The sequence below is a fragment of the Dermacentor albipictus genome, chromosome 1 (assembly GCF_038994185.2).
Source record: "Dermacentor albipictus isolate Rhodes 1998 colony chromosome 1, USDA_Dalb.pri_finalv2, whole genome shotgun sequence".
Taxonomy (NCBI): Eukaryota; Metazoa; Arthropoda; class Arachnida; order Ixodida; family Ixodidae; genus Dermacentor; species Dermacentor albipictus.
Genome location: NC_091821.1, coordinates 108,308,194 through 108,328,319, shown reverse-complemented (window position 1 = coordinate 108,328,319; position 20,126 = coordinate 108,308,194). Strand labels below are relative to the sequence as shown.

At 48.6% G+C, this 20,126-nt stretch overlaps 2 protein-coding genes across 2 annotated transcripts in view; one reads left to right on the top strand and one right to left on the bottom strand.

The window, feature by feature from the left end:
* Positions 1-20,126, top strand: part of LOC135907699 (uncharacterized) — a 232,016-nt gene that overhangs the window by 160,139 nt on the left and 51,751 nt on the right. The window lies entirely within an intron of this gene.
* The window catches only part of LOC135907701 (uncharacterized), a 198,862-nt gene continuing 184,773 nt past the window's right edge, over positions 6,038-20,126 (bottom strand). The window contains exon 5 of the mRNA XM_065439409.1: positions 6,038-11,270. Within this exon, the coding sequence (XP_065295481.1) occupies positions 11,035-11,270 (236 nt within the window). The 3' untranslated portion in view covers positions 6,038-11,034. The remainder of the gene's footprint in view (positions 11,271-20,126) is intronic.

The following is a 20,126-nucleotide window of genomic DNA, read 5'->3' as shown; positions in this document are numbered from 1 at the left end:
ATGAGAATGCGTTTTCTGAAAAACAAACTAGAGACACTGATTTCTCGGATCCCGACGTCATAAAAGAGAAACACAAGGCAGAAAAAGAAAGGTGAGGTGAAACTACAAGTTTACTAAATCAAGCTAAACCAAACTACTAATTAAAGTCAGTCCGAAAAGGTTAGAGCTAACTACGTTAATATATACTTCATAATTTGAAACAAAACTCAAGTAAAGCAACGCCTACGTGCCTAATGCCGTGAAACAGGGAATCGCAAGCTGAGAGCATTTTGCACTAGCTCGTACGCTTTCTCGGCACCGTTCACAAACCTTCAATTAGAGTGTACGTCACCAGGATCATGCTGAAAGTTCGCGTCAGGTTCTTCCACCGTCGAGTTATGCTCGTGTTGCACACTGATAAAAAGTAAAAGGGAGGATTGCATCAAGTTTCGTTGGTATCTGCGAAAGAGGATGCACAGGTGACGGTTTTCCTGTACTTGGAGAAGGACCGTTGCGAGAGCACCCTTATACAGCACTCGACACCACATTTGTATACGTGCAGAGAGCGCCGGCCGTCAAATGGAACGAAATACAAACCCGCGGCTGCTGATGTTGTCGCGCGCGATACAAACAAACGTATACAAATGTGACTTCGATGTTGTAGAAGCATAGTCAGGCTGACTTTGAAAGTCAGCACTGTAGCTGTGTGCTCGTGACTGTGTCATTGAATGTTATTCGTTGTGACCCTGCGAGAAAGATTTTCCTTTTTTTTTTTCGATGTACGCATCATACACAACGTAGCAGCGCCACATTGACGATCTTAACGTAAGAGCACGAGAGTAAACTGTATCACACACAACATATATTTACTTTTCAGCACAATGTAGTGAAACTCATCGTATGTCGCATGGCACACGTTGTTCTCGTAGAGTAGCCAAACATAGTTGCTGATTTTATTATCGTTTGGTGCCAAATAATGTATCGAGCTTTGCAGCGACCACTTAGTTCGTCTAAAGGGATCTGAACATTTAACATTTGACGCAGGCCACCCGTGGGGGGGGGGAGGAGGGAGGGGGGGTACTAGCAGGATAAAAGAAGAGTAAACAAAAAAGAAGAGGGTGGACGCGGTGGTGTGAACAAGTTAAAACGGTGCCTCTTAATGCAGCCGACTGTTGGTGGCGGTTCTGCATATCACGAGCATTGTGGTAGCAGTAGATGCTGACAGGAACCAAAGTTTTCGCGCTCTTTTAACTACTTTTTAAATCGCGCATCAAGGCATCCTCACTACAGATCGACAGCAGGAGAAGCTAACACTCAAGCTTGCCGCAGGGCCAGACTAATTCTGTCCTCGTGGAAAGAGATAGACATCGGCTTTCACCTTCTAGAAACAGTAATTTTCTGTGGCAACTTGGGAAGGCTCAAAATAGGCGGAGTTCGGCATCGGCACAGCCATGCTAGCTCGGCTTGTGAGTGTAAAAGTTGGGAGCTGAAGCTGCTATAGTAAACAAACGAGGCGCTCAGTGCAGGCGCCAAATTTAGGTAACTGACGAAGGAAAGCTGAGCTGGTTGCGAAGAACAAAGCGATTCATAACTACTCGTCATGTTAACTACGTCCAACAAAGAGCGCAAGGTTCGAAGAAAAAGAAGAATGGGAAGAGCGTAAATACAGCGTTCTAGAAGACGAGGAAGTCCACAGAACCTAATCAGGCGAGGCTCGCTAACCGAAACATGGACGAGGTACAGCGAGTACATATGTTTTGTGCTCATGAAATTCTGGGAAGTGTTTTGACATATATGACCACAAACTATAATAAAGTCAAGGCCTTTGAGAATAGTTGTTGGTATACGTGCAACACTTCAGTAAATTTCGTTTATCCCGCCAATCAACGTTACCTTTGTTTGGACGAAATATGTGCACTAATTTGATTATACCTTCATATTTATCGAGCTGTGTTTGTAGTTTTAAACACCCCAAAGGTTGCAAGTATGTCGACAAAGCATTTATTACTAAGAGCTGTATTGCAGTCTCTATATATGTACTCTGTACACGAAGCAATCTTGCCAGTATTTTAGCGACGCCCATGCGGCTGCGTCCGAATTATTACTCCGCGACAATACCGTGCATGCGCTGGCGTGTTGATCCAAGCTGAGCGAGCGATTTCGCTGCGCTACGGTTGCAATAACGGCCTCGATCGCTCAGCGAGTCCGCTGCTATGCTTGTGAGTGCTTTTAGCGCTGACCGCTCGCGCATTCCAACGTTTGGGGGCGCCTCCTTGAGAGAGCGTGAACGCCTTGCGGCCTTTCTTCGCTAGCGCTGTTTATTTATTGCCTCGTGTATGTAGCTAAGAATTTGTTCTACAGAAGAGTCGTCTCGCTTTCACATCGTCAATGTCTCTCTCTTTGCAGTTCCGCTTGCCTGAGAAAAAATAATTTAAAAGAAAACGTAGGCAAGCTTACCAGAAAGCAGAACGAAGCATGCGCAAAACGCCTGCCGTAGCGCCGACAGTGTACACACAAAGCATCTTCGGCGCACGATGGATGCGCATACACGCGAGCAGGGACCGGACCGCAAGCAGCCGGTGCGGGCTAGCCGGCAATCTACCAGCGAACGACCGCCCATGCTTGGGGCCACTTTCCTCTAAGAACTTGCCAACGCACACAACAAATTGTAGCGCGCGCTTCAGTTTCCCGCCGCAGCTTCCTCCGCACTGAGCTTTTGTTAACGCCAGGCTGGCATGTAGCGAGTAATTGAACCCACAGACACGTGCATAAACTGAAATCCGAATAGCAGGCTCGTGCGCCGCTGCACATTTTGAACCTCGGCGCGACATCGTGTGGCCTCTTCGATTGGCCGAGGTTCAACTAGTCCTTCATTTAATCTGCGTATGTGTGAGCTTAATATTTAGCTGTAGCGCTGTAACGACGGCGAACTTTCCTACCGTAATCGTTACTTCAGCAAATAAAGTAAACGAACGATGTCGTAGCTGCTGCCTCTCGACAGTATCCGTATCAGTATGTTATGCTTGAACGTCTCCGAGGAAGCTCGGAAAAAGATTTGGGCGGAGCTGCCGGCGACCTGATGCCTGCTGGCTGGCCTCCGGCGCATGAGGCTCCCGCGTATGTGCCAAAACGCTAGGCTCTCTCTGAGCGCAACGTGGTCCATGTTCACACGTGCGTGGGCGTTAAGCAGTACGGCTAAGTGTATAGTTGCTCGGCGCCACGCGGATGGCAAGGTGATATGGCGTGCGAGGAAGCGCCATCCTCAGCACCGCCGTGCATTGCGTTGGGAGCGCGCGAATAATCGTTGAGGTGGAGGAGAAATAAAACGGGGGCGGTGGTTGAACGCGAGGTATGCGCGCACGAGAGACGCTGGCCAAAAACACGTCGAACGCGAAAAACGCCGCCGAACCAAACCGGGTTAGCCGCTAAAAAATTCAAGAAAGGCAACCCTCGAAGACGGCGACAAGGCTTGTACGACACGTTATGGACAGTAGAACGTCAGGCACAAGTTCGAACGTAATGCGACGCATTCGTGAAACCCCAATCATTTTCCTTCCAAGTTTGTTCGGCTTTTATTCACGTAAGGCATCTCAGTTTGAGAGGGATTTTCCTTGTCTGTTCTTCGGGTAGAGGGAATGCCGTGTCTTTTTTGTTTTTATTTTTTTCTCTCTATAACTTAAGGCAGGCCTTTATCTAGCGCAATAAATGTTACAGGCTCACAGGGGTTACTATGAGAGCAATACTGACTATTTAACATGTAGTCTTAAAGAAAGCCAACAACTGCCGGAAAGCAACATCTACGTGGACGAGCACTACACGTATTCGCTGCAACACATTGAACAGAGGACACCAAGACGAAGAGTAATTGCACGTGCACACTAAAGCTATCCATACTAAGCTGCTATGCGAGAACACACATCTAGGAGATTACACTATTGAAAGAGTATACATAACACAACTAGCATTGTCAACAACCAATATCGATGTCTGTATGTGCTGTCTTCATGTGCCGGCGTGTTGATTATGTATGAAATTCATTGACTGTGCTGACTATCTCAAATGTGAGCTGTAACGTGTGACAGTGCGTCTTATGAGCACGTGCGCTGAATCACAGACAAATTAACGGTACGTTGCGATCAATTTCGCGAGCATAGTATAAAACGGTGTGGAAACACTCTCGTAAGTGAACTTATACGATCCAGTATTCTATACTGGCGCGCTCACAAGCACATCCCAAGTAAAGTTTCATTCGTCGCATGAAGACATGCAAGCTACCTCCACTCAAAATGCGCGTGATTACGTCTCCAGTTTAAGTGTAAACCCCATGCAAGCGATCTTGCGCGCGACGGCGGCAGGCGACGCGATGGAGATGGCTGTCGCGTTCGCGTCTTGCCTACAAGTCGTACCCCACGCGAGCTACGACTTTGAGCGACGTCTCCCCGATGTTGCCGGTATGAGGGCAGCAAATTCGCAACAAAACTGGCCTGACGCGTGCTTGATTAACTTGAGTTGACGTGTTTTACTGTACTGAGCAGCATAAAATATTTCTGAAGGTCTTGCAGTAGGTTCTTATCCTAGCGGGTATCAAAATATAGTCGTTTGCTCATTCCGTGGGACAATCGGTAGTACTTGACTGATATACATCCAGTTCCGACTTCGAGCAATTGGCTAGTCGCTCATAGCAGTTCTGGGCGACGAGCGACGAGTTCTGTAGATTTCCAGAATCGAGCGACAAGAACGAGCGATCTGGTCGCGCGACGGCCCGTTTCGTCGCTCAAAGCTGTTGATCAACGCCATCGGGTACAAAATCGCTCACACGGGGTTTGGGCTTTAAACAAACAAACAAACAAACAAACAAACAAACAAACAAACAAAAAACGAACAAACAAACAAAAACAATCATCATAAGGGTCTTACTGTGGGTTCTTAATTCTTGCTTTTTTTCAAGTTGGGAACTAATTATTCTTCGAGAATTATGGCGCCAAATAAATTGACGACAAAACTACTTTTGGTCAGTAGGTTCCTAAATTTTTTAAATTATCGGCGGGGCCTCCCACTGATTACTTTGCTTCTCTTACAATGCGCAACGGCGTTGTCTTGAGAACGCTTGGTTGATGGTAGCGATGACTACGGGAGGGAAAAGTCGAGTTACTTCGTCGCTGCGACCTTTGTGGCAGCAGGACAACGTGCTCGGCGCGTAACACTGCGAAAGAGTGATTTTTACAGGCTTCGCCCACGGCTAACTTACGGCCCGTCGTTAGTGGTTTCTCGAGTGTCCCCAAGAAAACACCTCCAGAACAGCGCACCGATTTCTTGAACTATAATATTCACACAAGCTCGTTTTTCATTCATCTGTGCATGCAGAATATCCACCAGAGCACGTTTTCTGCACAGCCGACGTCTCGTTTTCTGCGCTCCTTAAGGCGCCGTAAAATCTCATAAGTGCGGACAGATGCACTACCATAATGCAAAGGCGCCGCTTCGGTTGCAAGCAGCATGATAGACGTAGCGGCAGCACTGAAGCGTTCAAGGCTGTAGTAGCCGTTTTGCGAGCTGAAGTTTGGCCAGATAGTGAACGCGCTTGACAATGCGGGAATCGTGTCCTAACTGTGTGCACAGAGCAAATATTGTCGTTAACCGACTCGCACTGTACACAAACGGGAGCTGGTACCGCGCGTGCTCGGCAGTGTGTCCATTTCTTTGTGTGCAGTACAGTGGACGTGCAGCGGCGTTGACGCAGTATTTGCTAAGGGCGTTCCGTCCTTCGGAAACCGTAGCGATCGCGCGCCTGCGAACGTGACACACGTCGCTGATCGCCATTAGGCGTTTGCCGGCGGCCGACGGCGTGTCAACAGGCCCTTTCTTTTTCCAGCGGCGGTCGTTGTCTCCCTGCGACGACGGGCCTTCCGGGCTCCGTTCAGCGGCGGCGTGCGCGCCTCGACTTCTGCGTCGCCCTTGGCGATGACGGGGGCGCTGCCCCCACGAACAGCCGAGCGCGGCTGTCGCGGGGGAGCCTCCCATTGAGCGCGCGAGGGCACAATTAACCTTGGCTCTAAAAACAAGGTGCCCTCCCACTCCGCCTCACCTCTTTCGCGTACGTCGTTCATGACGGCAGTCTGTTGAGGCACCGATCGAAGAGGGTTGGAGAAAAAAATAACCGGCCATCTTGTCGATTGAGTCTCAATCGAATTACGTGAGCCGGTGACTCCGAGAGCGGGGGGCAAAACTCGGTTCTGCGTTGTCCGGACCACTGCTGAGTCAATCTAGACTGCGCGGACTCTCCGGTTCCCGTCGGTTCCGCCTCGCGTTTCGTTGGCCGAGGTGCGTCTCTCTCTTTTCGGTGTTCCCCCAAGAAAGCTCTACAGAGACGTTCATATAAGTGAAGGCCGTCCACATCGCTGGCGAAGACCACTGCATCGGAACGGTGAAGACGTAGAAAGTCACAGCACCTGTAGCCCATAGCTGTGAGAGTAAGAAAATAACGTTCAAGCTTTTTGTCAAAATCAAGACTAGGAATGTCATCGAAAAGGAAAGAATATTAAGGCAGCATTTCAATGTATGTGTTGTATTTTGGACTGACGGGGGTTGCGAACGTGTGTGTATATTTACACTCAGCGCGTGCACAATAAGCCTCGAAGAAAAAATTCCAGCACCACCGCTCATATTCACGTTTCCAACTGCGCCAAAATTACGCCTTAAAGCATAACGTTCCTATGAAAATCCTCGCAAAGCGCGATGCACTGACTTCCACTGAATTGCTTGCAGCGATAAATCTTATTTTTTTAATTTAAAACAACTCGATGTCTAAACAAGCAGCATGCCTTGAGGGACCCCTCACCAGGCCACATCGAAAATTTTGGTTATGCGCTGGAAGTCGTTACGCGATCTCTAATGGGTGTTCCACAGCAACAATTTTTCAGATTAGTTCATTAATAGCAGAGACAGAAATATTTGAAGTGCCGCGCACCCATGATTTCAGGAGGCGAGCGTCACCCCCATCATAGACACTCTCTCCACTATCCCCGTCTAGCCTCCGCAAGCGAAATTCCCTCCCTGCGTTCTCCCATACCGAAACCGGAGGGTCGCGTGACGAATGCGTCACTGGTCGCTCATTTTTTTCTTTCTCTCTCTCGCGCGCGCTTTTACTGAGTGGCGCACTTCCAGCGACGGTTTCGCGCGCGAGCTGTTTGCCTCGTTTCGCGCGCGCTGCACGAGAACACCTGATTAGCGGTACAAGTCAGTGTCACAATCACGAACACTGAGCAGACGCAAGAGGATGAAAGAGCACGACTGCGGCGCTGTAACACGGAAAAAAAAAGACAATTTCGTCCCCTGTGCGCTACTGCACGAAGTGAGAACAATCAGACGAAACGGAAGTCGGCCGATTGTTTAACAGTACCGCGCGAGCCTCGATCGGCCGGCCGATGAACGCCATCTAACGGCGCGAAGCGACGATATCAGCACGAGCAAGAGAGAGCCGCAAGAGATCAACAAGTCCTCGACGATCTCATCGCCTCGCGCCGTTAAAAGGCGCTGACCGGCCGGCTAGTGGATGCTCGAGCGGTACTGTTAAAGAATCGGTCGAATGTACATCTTTCTTGCTACGGTACGAAGACAAAAACACGCAGAGGTAATGTTTGTATGTTTTGTTATGTATCTCAACTTTAATTCATCTATTGAAGCAACAGATTAAACAAATAACTGATGCTGCCTTGAATAATTATCGAAATCACGTGTCCCTACGAGTGACGTCACAGCACGGCCATGTACGTAGGCGCACTTGCGCGATTGACGTTGACTCTCTGGCTGGGAGCGCGGCGCACGCGATGAGAAAGGGCAAACGTCGTCTGGTTTGAAATTTAGGCTCTTTCCGCGGCGTGTAGGGATGTAATACTTAGCAGACACGATCGTTAGCGCACATTGTATGCACTGCGCTTGTCACCTCAAAATGGTCAAACCTGGTGAAGGGCCCTTTAATAGTGAACCAACGAAGATGCCTGCGTTCTGGGCTTGCTGACCTTTGAGGAAAGAACGGCGAAACCAACAACAGCAACAGAAAATAAGAGCACCTGGTAATAGTGAATTCTGTCGAGTGCAGAACAACGAGGGGATGTGGTACCGCAGTGTGTGGTGTGTGTTAAAGTATGTCATGTTCTGTTTCCGCCTCTTCGTGTGTTTCGCAAGGCCCAAGTGGCCAGAGGTGCGCGCGCGCCTTGCATGTGCCATAATATACGCGGCGGCCCAAGGGGTTGCTCAGCCATGTCCCTAGTTCAACGTGCAACAATTACAAAAATCACAATCCGGCACACCGGCGAACACATATGTTACAAGAAGCCTTGTAAGCCCGGTATCACATGGAGACATCAATGTATGTATACAAACAGCGTGACAAGGCATGCCATGCAAACTGCGCTCTTCTTTTTAAAACAGCGCTCGTTGACACCTTGTGATATGTATGCACGACACACAGATAGCATTTATAGAGAGGAACGAGAACAGCTCTTCGTCTCTCTGCACCGTATACATACACATCGTTCGAGAAAGAAAAACAACAACAAACCCGTTATATGCAGTGTAGCTAATGCCAACAACGCGACTTCTACATGATCGATTCAAAGTGGATCCAATGCGGTAGACTAACGGCAAACAGCTAAACATATTTCTTGTTCTTGCGTTGTACTGGTAACTAGAGCAGCGGCAGCACAGACGCTAGTCGCTAAGACTATAGCAGGTAAAATGTTTCCGCGTGGTTGGAGCACCCATTTCAATCCGACGTCACTCTACAATTATAGGTGTGGGACTATCGCGGTTCTACGAGCTTTTCTTTTGAGAACCTGATGTGCCATAAATTTAGTCACGCGTGCCTATAAAGTGCAACTAGCTAGATCGCTTACAGTTCCAAAAATGAACTCACTCGTATGGAACGTTCGAATTTGTACAACAAACGCAGTTTAGGTGGCCTAGCAAAGAGGTCGACAACCAGCGGCTTGCAGGCTTGGCCGGATCTTTCCCTCCAGGCACTGTCGCTCCACTCATGCTACACAACTCGAGAAAAATGTTCTCCATTCCATCCCCCCCGTACGCTCTCTTATTCCATCTAATGGCTGACTGCACCATTAGCTTCGAATTGCGATCTAAACAGAGTCGTTCCCTTTTGGCATTATCCATCCACCAATCTCGCTCGCACACGTTCCAACTTCACTGATATCCTAACAGCACGTCACAACAATCCAACACGCCCAGCATGTCCAACAGCACGTCGCGTAGCAGTGTCCTGCTACGTGGATAACTGGCATTTTTCTTTCCTTTTTTTTCTTGACTACCGTTTAGCCGAATGCAGGGAATGCCATTTTCTGGCGTCTGTCCCATGCTACCTGGACGCGAATGCTGAAATCTAAACCCTTTTGTTTTTGTTCTTTCATGAGCATTCGGTTCACCGCCCGGCCTCTATCTGACGCCGTCGAGGGAACCCGGCCCGCTTCTGCAGAAGGTTGCCGACGTCTGTCTCTCTCAGTGACGCCGCGTGTTCTTATAGTACACATGGCCTCGCCGTAGCGTCTCTACAAGACGTCAGCGCGCCTTTTCTGTCTTCCCGCAGAGCACAGGAAAATGCAGCCCGGGAGAAAAGGATCCTGCCCTCAGAAACATACAGCGGCAGTCAAGCAACATCGCGCAGGTGTGCGCGACAAGACAACGCAGTCGCTTCGCGACTCCCGAGAGCACGCCGTTCCAACCAGTTCGCCCAGGGCACGGCTCCACGCATGCAGGCCGAACTACACCTCGTGTGTAACTGCGGGGGAGGTGCGGGGAAAAAAGACGCACGGCGTCGCCTTCTGCGCGTGGCGCGTATTCTTTTGTCTCCGCGTTCGGGTTTTCTCTCTCCTCATCGGCGTGCAATATACGGCTATACCGAAGTTGAATATGCCCGTGGCAAACTGGTTGCGTGCACAAGGTACGCTAAAATTGGCCCTCGAGTAAGTTAATTTGCGCGCATTACACAGGACGCGTAAGCTCATCGTTGCTGAGAACCGCTGGAGCGACAGTGAGTTTTCGTGTTCGTATGTGTACGTCAAGCGGCACCATATATGCAGTAAGTGAGTTCACAGACAGGCGAGGAAGTTTTTCCAGACGCCGAGTTCAGTCGGCTGACTCGTCGACACCCGAGCGGTGGTAAGCCGTCGATGGGGGGAAAAAACGAGATGGCGGCTCCTTGGGAGGGGGTGAGGGGGAGCGGTGGAGCGGAGAGAGGGGCATGCTCAGTCTCTAATGGGCGTCTTAATGACCGCGGTAGCGACGAATCAGGTGTGCGCCTCCTTGGTCGCGAGGCAGTTTTTCACCTTTGCACCGAGAAACGACATGGACGCACGTCGACAACACCTATACCCGGTAAATCTGGCGCCGCTCGTATACATCGTTGCCGCGGCCACTAAGCTAATGACGTTACCGCGATAACAGAAGCAAGGGGAGAGGAACCTGCGAATCAAGCGTGTTTGCAGCAACAAAAGAAAAGTGGTTTGGGAACGGTTGCTTGCCGGCCGAGCAATTAAGTCTGCAAGTGCGCACACGTGAGCGTTGCAGTGAGCCCGTGTCTCTGACATGACGCGTCACCGAAGGTGACAGCGCGCTTGTAGTGCGGACATGAATGACGTCATGTTACCGACGGCTAACGATGCAGTGACACGCGCTCTGCGTGCGTTCAGTGCATGCCCAGATACCACTAAGCTAAGGCGACAGCCATATGTGGGAGTCGTTTTCTTTTTTTCGCGTGCGTTCCTTGGCAATGTTGATTGCAAAACAAACAGCAAGCGTTAATATAGAGCCGAGTTTGAGGGGAAAGAAAGGTGCTGACTTAGTGATAGCTCGTGGGGCTATCGTTTCCTTTAGGCCGAAAGGCGGGGAGTGCGTCACAGAAGCGCGACAGCGGCCCTGCGGCGTGGCGAGCGTCGTGGCCGCTCGCTGCGTCCGGTGCCGCGGTCCGCTTCGCGCGGCGCTGTGGTTACAGAAGCGACAGCGCGGCAGCAGCGATAGGCTGATGCAACCAGCAGCAAGGCGCCACTAGGTCCGGGAGATGTCTTCGTGGCAGACCTCCATGTAGCTCGGGTCCCGGAGCACGCACTTGATCATATCCTTGAGCATGTTGTAGCGCGGTATGAAAGGGTACACCTTAGCGTCCGTGTAGGCAATCTGCAGCCCATGCACGATGCCCCGGAGGTTGCTGTACTTCTTCAGCAGGCGGTATAGGTCGTTGATGGTTTGCGCGTTCTCCTCCTCGATCTCCTGCACCGTCATACCTGCGAGAGGACGGAATAATGAATGCACGTCAGTTGAAAGGTCTGCATTTGCATGATTATTCGAAATGTATGTGTTGGTGACAGCCGTAAAGACGCGTGCTGGAAGCAGCCTTGTATAATCGCCAAGCGAAGCCTCACATATGCAGAGTGTCCCAACTATCACGCACCAAGATTTAAAAATATGCAAATGCAACGTATCTGGACAGAATCAATGCAATGGTGTTTGCCGTCGCTTGGCGACACTCAGATTATCTTTTTATTCCGCCTAATTACATCATTAGTATTAATTAATTAATCAACTTTTAAAAGATTATAATTAGATGAAAATTACCAATGAGAAAATTTTAGAGCAACATGAAAAACTCCCGATACAGCTTTGTGTTGCTCAAAACGTGCTACATGAAAGTGTTTTCCGAGCGTGTTTTTTCCGAGCGAGAGAGTGCCTCGAACGGCCAATTGCGCGGCAATTTTGCCCGTATTTGTGGGCAAATACGGGCAAATTGCCGGGCAATTGGCCGTATTCTTTCACGCTTGGAAAAACACTCTCATGTAGCACGTATTAAGCATCAGAAAGCTGTATCGGGAGTTTAGCGTTAACGCCCCGTGTCGCAAAAATTCCGTTGTAGGCGTCGGACATCGTTTCGCGAAAAAAGCATTCCGAACCACAACCACGCAGGCCCTCCGCACGGCACAGATCCGTTACTGAACTAATTGAATTCCTCAAAGTAAAAGGCGTTAGAGAAGTCGTAAAGTACGACCTAAACACACCCTACCGACACGATAACGTCGGAGTTTCATTTGAATATGCCAGAAAACAATTTTTTGTTACGCGAAAACTCAAACACAAAGATCGGCGCGGCCCGCTCGGTTCCTTGCAACAACACCGTTACGCGCGCCTCCACGCATCCGCAAGAAAGCTGCGGTTGCCGGGAAGCGTGACGAGCTGACAGCGATCTCTGAATGTTGTAGCATTCCACTCTTAAAGGCGAAGCTTAAGCGTCCTTCACATTTTTTTATGTTGCTCTACGATTTTGCCATTGACGCTTTTCATCCAATTATAACATTTGAGAAGTTGATTAATTAATTAAGACTAATTGTGTAACTAGGTGGAATGCAAAAAAATTATCCGAGTGCCTCCAAGCGATGGCAAACAGCATTATCTTGGTTCTGTTCAGCTAGGTGGCATTTGCATATCTTTTAAATCTTGATACATGATAGTTGGGTCACTCTGTGTACCAAAGTATTATAGCGAAGTGACGCAGCTGTTAACGTTCGGACGCATCAGCTCACCAGGGAGATGACAATGAAGGGAAATGGGCTCCGGCAGACGCCAGTGCAGATCGGCGGGCATGACGACGACGAGAAGTAGCATTCGAAAAACTAGGTTTATTAACTTGGTATTACTTAAAAGTTACACTGTACACATAGTACGTACGAAACAATGTCATACCGGTCGTCGGTGGCCTGCCTAACTGGTCTGGTACCGTTGTTAGATGGCAAGAAGACTTGGCACCCGTCGGTGCCTCGTCCCAGAGGTTACATGTACTCATCAACCCAGCATCATTCGCTACATTGACCCCACCCCCCTCCCCCCACTCACGCGGGTTGACTGGGTGGGAGGCTTTGGTTCGGGCCGACGGTCTTTCCCGGAGAAGGGGGCCCCTGTGGAGCAGCAAGAACTGAGCGACTGCGCTCCACACACAAACAGACATGTCGGTATTCAGGGACACGAGCCCAACAGACGCTCGGATTGCCTGAACGCAGAAGAGGTTTGGACATACAACTATTGAGACCAGAAAAGGCGTCCCCGGGGCAACGCGATCGTATTCAGATGCGCCACGACCGGTTTTTGCTCCTGGTTCCACAAAGACAAGCGGAAAGACGACGATAGACTGCCTCGAGCGGCCTAGTCGAGCAACCCTAAATACATGCGTCACAGCTTGATGGAGAGCTTTCCTCCTAAATCCTCGAAAATCACGGCACATACACACAAAGAAGACACGAAAGACGCGGACAAGCGCTTTCTTTATGTGTCTTTACGTGTCTTTTTATGTGTATGTGTATTTTTTTGCTGTATTTGTAATTTACAGTGTTAGACCAACTAGCCCAACAGAGGGCCCTTCTGAAATTTGGTATACGCGTAGTGCACCGCCTATAGAGGCGCCACTGATAGCCCCCTAGCGGGCAACGTTGCTAGCGGGCGCTTCCAACAGTGCGCTCGGGAGCAGGCGACAACCCTTTGCAGCAAGGATGGCTGAAGTTCGCGGCTCCGATTTCTCCTTCGTTCGGGTGCCAAACTGCTTCTTCTGCGGTGACAGCTGTAGGGAAGACGCTGGCCTCTGTGGTAGCTGGTATGAACACGATGCTTGTTTGGGACAAACTGGTCCACATACGTGCCAGGTGCGTCCAGCAGGTAAACGCCATGAACCCCATTTACACGAAATGGAGCTCATATTAACTAGCCCCGAAATTTTATTGAGTAATGCGATGTCTCGATCGTTTTTCTTTTTTTTAATTTTACCCTTACCGTAATGCTGCTTCTGTACGTCAATAGTAAGCACCCGTCGTTAGTGTAGACTTATATCTCAAACAAATCCGCATGGTGTGATGTCTGCACATGTCGTTGTGACATTTCTGGCGATGAGTACATGTGAGTCACCTCAAGAAGAGTAATTGCGAATTTATTGATGGAAACGCGTACACTAGTCAACGAAGTCACCAAACGCACGGGTTAACAAAAGCGCGTGTTAGCTAGCACTGTACCGCCGACACAGTTCTGCTGCATACGCCGATAAACTGCAGTTCCCGCTGCAGTTCTTACAATTTTAAATTCCCCAAGGGAGCTGCTTGGAAACTTACAAATCTAAATTCTAACCAACTTTTCAGCACTTTTTTTAATTTTACTAGAGAGAGATGCCACATGATATATTTAAAGGCATGCAGAGCGGCGCCAGTCAAAGTAGATGAGCGTTGGCGCCAAGGTCGGGCCTAGTTTCCTGCGGCGTAAGCATAATAAGAGATAATTTGGTTGAGTAAAAAATTCACGTGCATTAAGCGACTGTGTTCTGAAATAAACAAATCACTCGGCGTGGTAAGTCTGCTGAGAAAGCATGGAGGTGTGATGACTTCCCAAATGTGACGCGAACTTTTCAGTGAAAATGGAACAAAAATACCATATGCAGCAACTATTAGCAATTATCGCCTGAACTACCTATATTCTAAACACATTTCCCAAAAAAGCACACTATCTAAGATGCCCTCGGGCAAGAAGAATAAAGCTGTTGAAGAATCACTTGCTTGGTATCATTCCGATAAGACATAGCGTGATTTAGACACTTTACAAACGAGGCAGGGTGAAAACCTTGCAGCTCGAAAGAATCAACAAGATTTATGCATGAAGCGACTAGCAACAGTTCAACATGCGCGAAGCTACACATAAAATAGATGCAAAAACATGAAGTGCGCGACAGCTGGTGCGAGGATTTGCCGGGCCCCATAAAACTAATAATTTCAGTTCTTGCAAGCTTCAGTAGCTTTAACATGCAACACAATGCGCTCGTGCAGACGTGCTGCCTAGCTAGCGCAACGCGGTAAAGAAGCGAAGCGGCAAACGGCATTCATAACTTTAGCGAAATGCCTTTAAACCGTATGCTGCACTGCAGATGAACTTCGTCGCTTAACCGTCTAAATATGATCGAGTGTAAAAAACACTGACACGACAACGGAAAAGATGAGAACAAGAAATTTCCCGCCGAACGGGGGCGATCCATTGCTACCGTTGCTCGCGCTGATGAGGCTTTGCGGGGAATGATTAGAACCATATCGCCGGAACGTTTTTACGGTATTTGAGCCCCCCACCGTGCAACAATTATTCTTCGACATTCCTTGAAGCTTTGGCCACCCCACACATGCGAAGGATGTTGCTCATTTTGCTCTGAAAACGTGAATAAGACAGAGAAGCACGATGAACGACGTACCAAACTACGGCGTGCGGCTGGCTCCTTTCCCGAGTGTTGTGCGCAAGGCCGCCAGCAGTGGCGCGTCCATCGGCGCGCACGACGCGCATAGAACATCTGGGAGGCTAAATAGTCTAGCTATATCCGTTCGATAAGAGCTGTGAACAGCAGACACTGCGAAAAGATATGGACCTTGACCTCACGACCTCCACAGAAAGGGCACACCCCACGAGTCGGGATGGCCGTAAAGCGCCTGTAGCTAGTCGGCAGACAGCCACGCGCTGGGCGATACATGAAGGTAGCTCGCCTAGCGTCAAGGAAGCTAGCAGTGATTAGCTTCCAGGTTGACCTGTGTAAGAACAGATCGTATACAGTTGGCAATGCGGAAGAAGACGCGGAGTGAGAATGTCGGCGCGTTCCTGTGATGAAGTGGCACCGTGGGCTGCTGTCTCCTTGCTCACCTCGAAAAGACTCGGACCTCCTCCTTAAATCGGTTTTTGCAGTGTCGAAGGCACACGCGAACCATCGGGAGACACAGGCCTCTTCATTAATCACCTACTCAGACCAATCAGGCAAGCCGACGCGATCCAATAGGCGCCAGACTTGAAGCGAGCAGACACGGTCTTGGAAACACGCAGGGAGCAAAATTAATCGTGACTGATGGTCCGAGCCGAGCGTGAACCTACCGCGACACGTACACACACTCGTCCCCACCAGTTTCGGTATACTTCAAGGTCGGCCGCGTGCAGAATAATCCTTGGACGGCGCGCACACAAAGTGACTGCCAGTTGCGACTGCGACTGCCAGTCACTTACCATCCCAGCGTGTGTAAAGCCACACATGACTAGGAAAACTTGTCATACTCATAATAGAGCACTGGCACCAATTTTCGCCAGAACAAACGCCTTTAGGTAGTTTCGTTTCTATAACTGTATTTGAGTGCAATTAATAACCTGAAAGTATCTTTGATACTAGTGATATCGTACGCGAACTGGAGTGCCACTTCCGTAGCTGTTAAATATATTGTTCTAATGTATATATATTTACTTTCTGCATTTCTTTTGAATATTTGGTTGTCTTTTGTTCTTGTTGTTCTCTTTTGTACGACATAAGGTCCTCCTTCTTGGACCACAGAAGTGGTTCGCAGTATGCATAAAATAAATAAATGAAATAATTAAAATAAATAATGAAGCTACGTAGTGGGTGACAAGGATTTGTACATACATTTCCCGACGGATAACTTTCGCTACCCGCACACCAGAGAATGAATTAAAAGTCTCCAACTGCAACATATGCATATAAAACGGAACTTCGCACGCTGTTGGTGAGGGTTGTATGAAGGAGAAGACATATGGTATTATCTTGCGTGACAATCCTAAGTGATAATAGCATTTAGCAAGTTACCAACAGGTTTCATCTGATTCTAACAACCGGAACATTCGTTTTTCAGATTTGCCATACATCACATCAGACCACGCGTCGCACCATGTAACTCCTGGTTTGTAGCACAAAATTACAATAATTAAACATTCATGTCCTCTTTTTCATTTCCTGCTGCTGGGAATGATATAAACATAAGCGCTAATCAGGGCCAGAATTCAATAAGCGAGCTTGCGAACAAATTGTTGCGGAAGAAAAAAATCGTATGAGAAAACCGTATTCACAAAGCTAAAACTGTTTGTAAAGTCAGCAAGCTTGCGATGCCCGCCGCTGCAAAGACAAGCGCTGTAGTCTAAAAAGGGCGTGCACCTAACTAAAATCAAATTATGGGATTTTACGTGCCAAAACCACGATCTCATTATGAGGCACGCCGCAGTGGGGCTCCGGAAATTTGGACCATCTCAGGTTCTTTAACGTGCACCTAAATCTAAGTGCATGGGTGTTTTCACATTTCGCCCTCATCGAAATGCGGCCGCCATAGTCATGTATGTAATGGTAGCAGAGGTGCGAACTTCAGTACTTCCGCCAATAGTAAGCGTAAGTCGATTCCCAAAACTTAACAGCCGTCGCAGCAGCCGACGTAAGAAGAAATTTCTACAATGGAGGGGGAGGGGTAGTAGCCTTTTTTAATATTTGGGGTTTTACGTGCCAAAACCACTTTCTGATTATGAGGCACGCCGTAGTAGAGGACTCCGGAAATTTTGACCACCTGGGGTTCTTTAACGTGCACCTAAATCTAAGCACACGGGTGTTTTCGCATTTCGCCCCCATCGAAATGCGGCCGCCGTGGCCGGGATTCGATCCCGCGACCTCGTGCTCAGCAGCCCAACACCATAGCCACTGAGCAACCACGGCGGGTGGGTAGTAGCCTTGCGAACATACTTAGGTCCATCTGCGCCGTTCGAGCTGACGCAAGTAAGCGTTGCAACGCGCTGTTGCGGCCGATTGGCCAGAGGCCGCAACTGGTAGTCGTGGATGGCGCGTACTTACATTTCTGTGGAGCGCTGTGATTTCTCATCTCAAAGTGCATTGAGCAGCTTTAGTGCAAAATTGTATTTTGTGTGCGCTGCTGTGGGAGGCAGTAACGTTAATGCTGTTAATGCTGTGCTAGAAACTTCTGCTTAATGTCTGACAGGCTGTGTTTATGCGCACAATAGCCCGACTTTTCATACTGGTCACGACACGCTATTGGATGGTAGCAAATATACGTTGTCAGGATTGGGGGCTCAATCCCATCGTCCGTGGTCCTTTGCCAAGATTGGAGTACGGCATGAATTCGAAGGTAGCTGGCCCATGCCGTCGTCCAACTTATTTACGCTGAGATCGTTGATGAAGTGAAGAACTGCTTCTCATCGAGAACGAGGAAAAAGGGTTTATTTACAGAAATTAAATCAGTCTAACATGACTGCTTGAGAAAAAGAGTAACAGTCCAACATGACTGCATGAGAGAAGTGACTCAGTCTAACATGACTGCTCAAGAGAAGTGTCCTCAGCATTCGCACAACCACAGTTTTTATACACTCGATCCGCCGGCCATACGAGGCGGCGACTGTTCGTTTACTCATCACCAACTCGCCGCTGCTCTGCAGATCAGTTTACAGACACAAAGACATACACATTCCGAAGCCCAAACGACGGCGTTGGAGGGGTGCCGTTCCGGGAACTATCGACGCCGATCGAGGGTCGCTCGTTGTTTTGCGTCATGCCGAAGCGTGAGAAGCCCCAAAATACGGCTTCCCCACGGCAGCTTGTCCATGCGTGTCAAATCAGGTCCACGTTGGGGAACTCCGAAACCATTGTTCACACACCGAACTCGTCCCGTCACAATGTCGATGGGGCGGGTGGCGGATTCCAGCACAAAGGCCGCTTCTTCGAACGCCTCCCAGCTGCAGCGACGGTGAGGGGGAGATGCGCGTCGTGTCGCCCTGTCGTAACTGTGTGGCAATCTTGTTTTGCAGCCCGCCATTCTTAACAACGTGTAATGTTTGTCCCTGACAACAGTCAAGTTTATCATTGACCTGTTTTGAGCCCTTCTATCGTTTTCTTTGTCATTTTTTTTAGTTTCAGCTTTGTCTCGCTTATACGGCTGCGGACGATTACTTTTTCAACGCTTTTGAGGCTCATGATTCTCCATGCAAGATGCAACAACAACAACAACATGAACAACAAAAAAGATAAGCGTTTCTAATTATGAAAACTTCTTGCTGATGTAGTACAATTCGCTGTCGTCTTCCGACTGTTAGCCTCAGACTTGTTTTATATTGCTCATGGTTTCCATTGAGCACTGAGTCAAAGCGACGTAGTGTCTGTGCTCATGATTTTGCTTATCCTGTGGCCGGCGGTGTGAGCGAATGTATGCGTACGACGGACGGCAATACTATGATAAGAAGCGCGACATCAATACGATGGCATATAAAAAAAGAAAAGACGGCGAATGAAGCTACGTACCGCCATTGATGGACTGATTGATGGCCGGCATGACAAAGCCGGCCACAGTAGCCTGGTATCGCCAAGTGAACAATGTGAAGCGTGCACGACGCTAAGCGCGGTCACGAAAACGCGTCGTATCAGCAAGATCAGTATTTACGTCGCTCGAATTATGCTGCCTTGTGCGCTATCCGGGTGGTGCACAGTTCAATCACTTATTTCAGTCCGTTTGGACGAAGCTACGTTTGTGTGTAATTAGCGGTGTAAGTATATATCGTATGGATTGTACTGAAGGACCTAACGAACTTATCATCAAGGCCGCGGTGCTTGGAGCATTCGGCTGACAACTCAAAAAGTCTTTCATTTATGTGTAACTTCCATATTTACATTCAGTCACAGCACAAGTATCCACAACTTCTCAGGCTTCGACTCTGCCTCAGTGATAGTTCCGGCTTCACATGTTTTAATTACCCGCAAGTAAAGTGGAAAAATGCTTATCGAGAAAACGGTCAGACAAGGACACACAATCTCTTCAACTATGTTCACCGCATGCTTAGAAGAAGTATTCGAACTATTAGACTGGGAAAGACTAAGGGTGGGAATCAACGGCAAATATCTCAACAACATTCAGCTTGCCGATGGCATTGTCCTGTTCAGCAACGCTGGGGACACGTTGCAACAATTGATTGAGGACCTTAACCAAGAAAGTGTAAGAGTAAGTTGAAGAATAATATGCAGAAGACAAAGACAATGTTGGATAACCTGTCATGCGAACAACAATTCATGATCGGCAGAATAATATGCAGAAGATTATTATGCAGAATACAAAGGAAATTGGACAATTGAAGACAATGGAAATGCAGAAGGAAACTTACAGAAGAATGAGAATGGGTTGGAGCGCATATGGCCGGCATTACCAAATCATCACTGGGAGCTCGCAGCTGTCTTTGAAAAGTGTACAATCATTCCATTCTTACAGTATTGCCATATGAAGCAGAAACTTGGAGGTTAACAATGAAGCTTGAGAACAAGC